The sequence below is a fragment of the Athene cunicularia genome (assembly GCF_003259725.1).
Source record: "Athene cunicularia isolate RWA chromosome 3 unlocalized genomic scaffold, athCun1 chr3_part1, whole genome shotgun sequence".
In the NCBI taxonomy this organism is placed as follows: Eukaryota; Metazoa; Chordata; class Aves; order Strigiformes; family Strigidae; genus Athene; species Athene cunicularia.
This window is the reverse complement of record NW_020799097.1, coordinates 102,748,273-102,754,970: the sequence shown is the minus strand read 5'-3', so window position 1 is coordinate 102,754,970 and position 6,698 is coordinate 102,748,273. Positions and strand designations below refer to the sequence as shown.

Here is a 6,698-nt window from a genome sequence, read left to right as displayed (position 1 = left end):
GTGTTGTTCTGTTGTCAGGGGCGAGTGAAATGTTGAGCAAAGCTGAGAACAAAATCCATCTGCCTACATTCCACTGCTTCTGTTATTTCAGAACTTCAGCCCATTTTAAAATTGTATGTATGGTATAACTTTATAAGTTTTAATGCACATTCTTGAAGTAAATATCATTTTTATCCCTCATGCAAGACAGTTATGTATGGGATGGCTTATCCATGCATTATCTCCAAACTCTAGCTTGAGGAGTTTGGGTTATTAGGGTAAAAAACCAGCTTTGTTACTTGACTTAACTTTTTTTTTTTTTTTTCAGTGATGCATTCATGGAAGAAAAAAGTTATTTAAAAAATGACTCTGTTATATTAACACTTGCAATCCTGACAATCTTTTCTGCAACTTGTGCATGGCTTTTCTCAGAGATCTCAATGTTATGGAGAGAAAAGTGTAAACAACAATTAATGGCATTGAAAATATCAAAATTAAACTTGGATGTATCAAATCTTTCTTACAACATTCAGTAAAAGAGAAACTGAGTAAAGATATAGCTGAATTTCAGAATAGTAGACCACTTGTCTGTACTGTTTCTGTAACAGCTATAATTGATCAGAAATTATTTATTGTGTTTTATTGAAAGAGATCTTGAGCATTAGTAAATATTGCTAAGAATGAAAAAATGATCATGTTACTATAATGTGTCTTGGCTTACTAACTGTGTAGGACAAGAAATTCAGGTAATCTTTCCAATGTATTGGTAGACTTGTGCAGGTGATGCATGGTCTTTGAGACTGATGTAAAATCCACTGTATTGGAATATAAAAGAACTGTGACAATATTTGTCAAACTTAAAAACTGAGTCTTTAAAACCATCAAAAATAAAACAAAGCATAAAACTCTATTATTTAGAATCATATGCAGTCAGGAGGTCAACATGTGCAAAGACAGCCTGTTCTAGCAACCTATTAGATGAATTAGGAGAATAAGAAGGTTTAAAGCTTCAAGGGAGATTATCCTGCTCTTCTCCACATGGCAGGCAGTGCTGATTAATGCTGTGTATTTCTTTAATCTCAGGGTTTGTAGGTGAAAACACCCAACCAATCCCAGAAAACAACATTGGAAACAGAATGCTGCAGAGTATGGGCTGGACCCCTGGCACAGGCCTTGGACCAGACGGCAAAGGGATAGCGGAGCCAATACGAGCCATCCAGAGACCAAAGGGACTCGGACTTGGATTTAGCTGACAGAAATGCACTCTGGCTGCACAATAAAAATAAAGCTCAAAATTAATTTAAAAAGACAAGAAAAACATTTTTAAATGGCAAACATATTATTTGTTGTGATCAGCAAATCCAGTTATTCTTCTCTCAAAGATCACTGAAGTCAGTGTGCTTCACATTAGCCACACCAGCTGCAAGGTACAGCCACAGTGACAGAACCGGCATTCGAGTCTAACTTTATAATGGTGCTAAAATGTACAAAAACTTCTACTTTTTTATTTTCTGTGGTCTTAAAGTTTGTATTAAAAGCATAAAATTCAGTATATTCACTTTTTTTCTTAAAAGCTTCTGACACAGCAGGTTTTAGTATATAAGCAAATTTTTTTTTGTAAGTATAATTTCATCTCGAGAGTCTTGATAAGATTTGTCGAGGAAAATGGAACTTCTTACAGCTATTGCTTTCTCCCCTTTTTCAGGAAAGTTTCCAAACCTGGTATTTCTAGTGTTTAACAATATTTGAGTATAAGCTGTCATTTTGCCCATAAGATATACACGTTTCCCACTGGAAGGTGATATGGTATGCAATTTTGTATAAGAGCGTGAAAAATGGCTTTGTTGTCATAGGAATGCCATTCCAACACCATTATCGGGCAATGTATCACTGTCTTCCACATTCAAGCTCAAAAGTAAACCTTTTATACTTGTTTTTACATTTACAGGATTATCTTTTTTCAGCAAATATTTTAAAAAGTTAAAGTTTATTCTGACTTTGGATTTCCCTTTATATTAATAATCCTCAGTGTTTCCACGTTTAAGAATAGTTTGAGCTTTGAACAAGGAAATTGTATTTTAAAGATGACTGTCTTTCAGTGTTTATATTCTGGGTTTGGCATATTTTAAACAATGCAGTGTTCAACATCATGTTATCATCTGGTTTGTGATTGTGCTGCTGCCAATGAGCCACAACCTCTAAGGATCATGAACAGAAAAAGGGCAAGGAGAAGCAGGATTAGGGTGGAGGAAAGGAAGGAAAAAGATACTTTGATGTCATCTCGCAAATCTAAGCTAGCAATTTAAAATCAAGAGGGATCATTAAGTGTTTTAATCAGTATCCTAATGTATCTAATGTCAGCAGAAGCAATTTCATTAAGCACCAACCAATCAAGCTCCTAGGGTACTTATTGGTCTGCAGTATAAAACAAATTTCACTTTAAAAATAAATGATAAGGCTGAAGGAAACTGTTGTTCAGATGGACTAAGGAGAAAATCCTGCCCCCCCTCCTGCTCTACTACCCGGGTAGTAGCTGGCAATATTTACCCTGACTGCAGAGGGAACAGGATTTGATTCTCCAGTCTTTTTTTCTTCAAGAGGAGGATCTCTCCCTTCCTCTGCCTCAAACTGCAGAGAAAAATACTTACTTGCAGATGCTTGCAAAGATATTTCTTTAGAACAGAAAGAGCACAGCTTCCTTCATGTGGCTGTGAAATATAGTGATGAATTTTAAAAAGTTTTTTTATTACTTTTCTTTTTCTGTCAGCTTCACCCCTTTTTCCAGAAAAATAATACTAGGAAAAGAAGTAGGAGCATTATAAGATTGAATTTGCTTAAAAGAAATGTTCATGCTTTCCACTGTAAGTACTGTCAGTTTGGGAACATTTTTTCACCATACACATAGTGTGGAGTAAAAGGTTAGTACCTGATACTGTTTTAATGATAGCTGAATGCACATGTTCTCTGAGTTTCAGGAGAACTATTTATTGCTGTTTAAATACTTGATACGATTGTGTGACTTTGCTTTTTGAAATGGTAAGAAATTTTAAACAGATTTGGGATTTATAATCAACACATACACTTTTTATTGGAAGGTTTCAGGCATAGCATAATGTGAGTTTGCCACTTCAGATATGTCTTGCACAACTAAACTGAATTAATAAATACTCTCCATAGCCAAAGAATTTCAGGGCCGCATAATGGCAAAGGGCTGAGAGTCTGGAATTCTGCAGCTAGCAGAGGTGTAAGTGATATTTACAGTAATGAATTTATGTGGCATGCTCCTGTTCTTTCCATGCAATGTGCTACTGAGAGCAAGTGAATTTTAAAGACCTCTTTGTATTGTACACCACAATCAAAAATTCCTTAAAACAATTTTCAACATGTGGATTGTGAAAGTGTGTCTTTAAGTTCTGGTTGGTTTAGCTCTATTTGCAAATCTGTAAAGGAATACTCATTCTCTGTTAAAATTCTACTGTTTTGCTTTGGTTACAACACCTACATATCTTGGGCTGGAAATTCTAAGCACGGTGCATATAACACTTATTGGAAAGTGTTTCTGTGCAGCTTACCATAGCAGTAGTTCCTCAAGACATCGGTCTGCAGCTCCAGAAGTACTTGAAAATGTTTCCTGTTAAAAAGATAAAAGGGAAATAATGGGTGTATGTTGAGAGAAAACCTCTTAGCCCATTTAGCTCTTTATTCATCCATTCGTACAGATACAGTGAAGAGGCCAACCTAGTAAACAACCATAAAGGAAGAACTGTTTAGTCTGATTGGAAATTTTACAACTTTTTGTTTTAAATCAGTCTATTAGTGAGAAACTATTAGACATTAGGATTAGTCAAATTCATTTTGATATAGATATACTTTGTCTGTTTTCCAGCAGGTATTCTCATAGATGCCACCGCTGACAGTCGACTTCAGCTGTTAGAAGATTTGTAGAACAATGTGATTTATTACAAGTATTTTAATATAGTGTTTTGAGACACATTTTTGTTGCAGTAAAATTCTCATTCTGACTCATACTATCATTTCATTTCTATTTTTCCACATCTTACAGGAGTGGTTTTAGCAATACTCCAGCACAGTTAAAACTAGTGTTAAAAAACAAAACAAAAATGAATTGTACTTTTTTTCTTTTTCAAGCCATTGCAGTGTTAGCTGGCTTTGAAACATGTCAGAGTACTTGGATTTATTGGGTTTTTTCTTCAGGTCTTTTCCATACTTAACTTGTAATCGTACTATGATACCTGCTATAAAGCTGGCTCAATGTATTTTAAAATACATATACAAGTATTTTCAGATAATAATTCTTAATCGCTGTGACACTGAAGGGTTTTTTGCCTACATAAATAAATATGGGATCATCTTGTATCTAAAAGTTATCATCCATCACTTGGCAGATTCTTTCCATTTAGGTGTTTGATTAATCAGTAGCTCAGCTGTTACCATAATATTCTTCCTCTGCAGAATGTTTAGTGAAGAGAGGAAACATTATATATTATCAGCATTGCATTTTGCTACATGTTCCATGGTGTCTCAAAGTTCTGTGAATTGAGCCATTAACTGTTAATAAAAGAAACCTGTGAGCAGTACCTTATTTTTAAATAAATATTTGTCGAAGTCAGAGAAGCATTATCAGTATACTTATTTTAACACATTTGTCCCTGCATTTGTCTTTCTGCAATTAGGTCAATAATGGGTGTAGAATGGCAGTAAATAGCTAAATAATATGTATAGAATGCTTTGCTTTAACAACACAAATGCAAGATGAAATAAAATAAATAGACTCTGTTCTTCATGGGTTTTGTATGTTCTTTTCTTTAAACTGCTGTTTTCAATAGTGTTGTTACTGCAGAGGTGCGTACAAAAGCATGCTGTTTCTGAAAATATAATTAAGTTTGCTAGTGTCTTGTACCAAGCAGATGCACATTATGCTAAAGCTATTATACTACCTTATATGTGTGTTTTTACTAGTACTTCTTTTCTAGGTTATTATTATTACCCAGCTGAAAAGGTTACACCACAACATCAGGAAGTGCCTTAAGATGTTTGCAGTACTTCTGTTATCGTATTCTTCTAAGACATTTAAATACAAGTTCTCTCCACTCTTTAAGTATGTGTATACTCTGATAACTGTGACAGGACCTTGTACTTTCTCTTCAAACAGTTCTTCAAAACTCTTCCTCCAAGGAGAACTCACACAACGTTTGTTTTACTTTCCCTCTCCCCACACTCCCAGGGCAGATTCAGTAAAGGCATATCAGAAATGGGGATCCTTTCCCTCTTACTCTAAAGTCAAGACACTTCTCAAGTGGACTTTCATCCTTAGCAGAGTTTTCAAAAGAAGTGGCATAGTTAGCACACAGCAATTGCATAACCAGGTTACCCACAATAGAGTCCCACACCTAAGGGCAGTGTGTGTGTGTGTGTAAGTCTGAAAAAATACAGTCAGAATTATTTCTTTATTGACCTGTAGTCTAGCTGTGGAGCTAATGTAAAATGTTAAAAGAGAAAATAGCATTTTTAAAGGTTGTTACATGTTTTTGCTTTGAGTTCTCCCTGGAAAAGATTTTATTATGGTCAAGTGGGGTTTTATCATAGCTACAGTATTCAAGATTGCAAATTTTTTTTTTTTTTTTTTTTTTTTAATGACCTGTCTATACCAGAAAAAGTCTTGGAGGAGGTGCAGCAATTTCAGCATGGATGTTCTGCTTGTCTCAAGTGGAGTTTTTTCACAAAAAAAGAATATGTAAAAACTTTACCACCATAGATTTATGTAAGTGATATCTACTATCTACTAAGCTATAAGAGAGTTTGGCCAGCAAAAGTATCAATAAACTCTTTAATGTAAGTGTGCTTTATGTTATTGTGAAAAACTACAAAAGCAACAAAAGTTTCATGATTGACTGGTAGTAGATAACTAGTGGACATGTTTGGTCTTCCTATGATTCTCTTCTCCTCCAGCAAAACAGTGGAGGTATTTTGACTGTGATGGTATATTGCTTGTATGTGAATATTCAGTCTTTAAGACTGAAAATCACTGAGATTCTGTAACCTTGATCTCCTGCACCTATGAGAACTGTGGTTATTAACAGCTCTCATAGTGTGCTTAAAGGGGGTTGAATTAGTTTGAAGTATTCCATATATAGAAAGTTACGATTTTGGCCTGATTAGCATTGCTATGATGAATTAAAGTATTGGGGAGTCTGAAATCTGAAACCGTAAATATAAGTCATTAGTCTCTGAGGAACGTATGTTTTATTGTAATATATTTACACTTATTAAATATGTGAGCTTATTATATTATTATTTTTCAGAATATTTGATCATAGACATGTTCAGTTTAATTGTGCCTTGTCCATAGTGTTGTCTTTCATCCTTTATATTTGTCCTTTTTTCTAAAAAAGTGTAACCCTATACATGTTTTAAGTGATAATACCCAGTGTTCGCTTGCTTAAATAATCTCATGTATATGCTAAGTGATGCCATTCAAGATTTTCTGTTGTTTCTGCTAGTCTGGTGAAGTTGGGTTTTTTGTACCTCCCTAGACCAGTTTTCTGAACGGCCTACTGTTGCCTTTGTCAGTTGTTGTAAGAGATTTTGCCACTGAAAACTTGAAATTTCATTATCCTGGGCAGGCTGATGTGGTGGGTTCTCTCTTTCCTGTGGCCTCAAGCCAGTGAAGACTGGAAGATATGTAATACTTTCTGCAC

At 34.8% G+C, this 6,698-nt stretch overlaps 1 protein-coding gene across 1 annotated transcript in view; it reads left to right on the top strand.

Annotated features, from left to right (window-relative positions):
- Positions 1-6,182, top strand: part of GPATCH2 (G-patch domain containing 2) — a 120,965-nt gene extending 114,783 nt beyond the window's left edge. Inside the window, exon 9 of the mRNA XM_026845830.1 lies at positions 1,063-6,182. Within this exon, the coding sequence (XP_026701631.1) occupies positions 1,063-1,232 (170 nt within the window). The 3' untranslated portion in view covers positions 1,233-6,182. The remainder of the gene's footprint in view (positions 1-1,062) is intronic.
- The last annotated feature ends 516 nt before the right edge of the window (positions 6,183-6,698 follow it).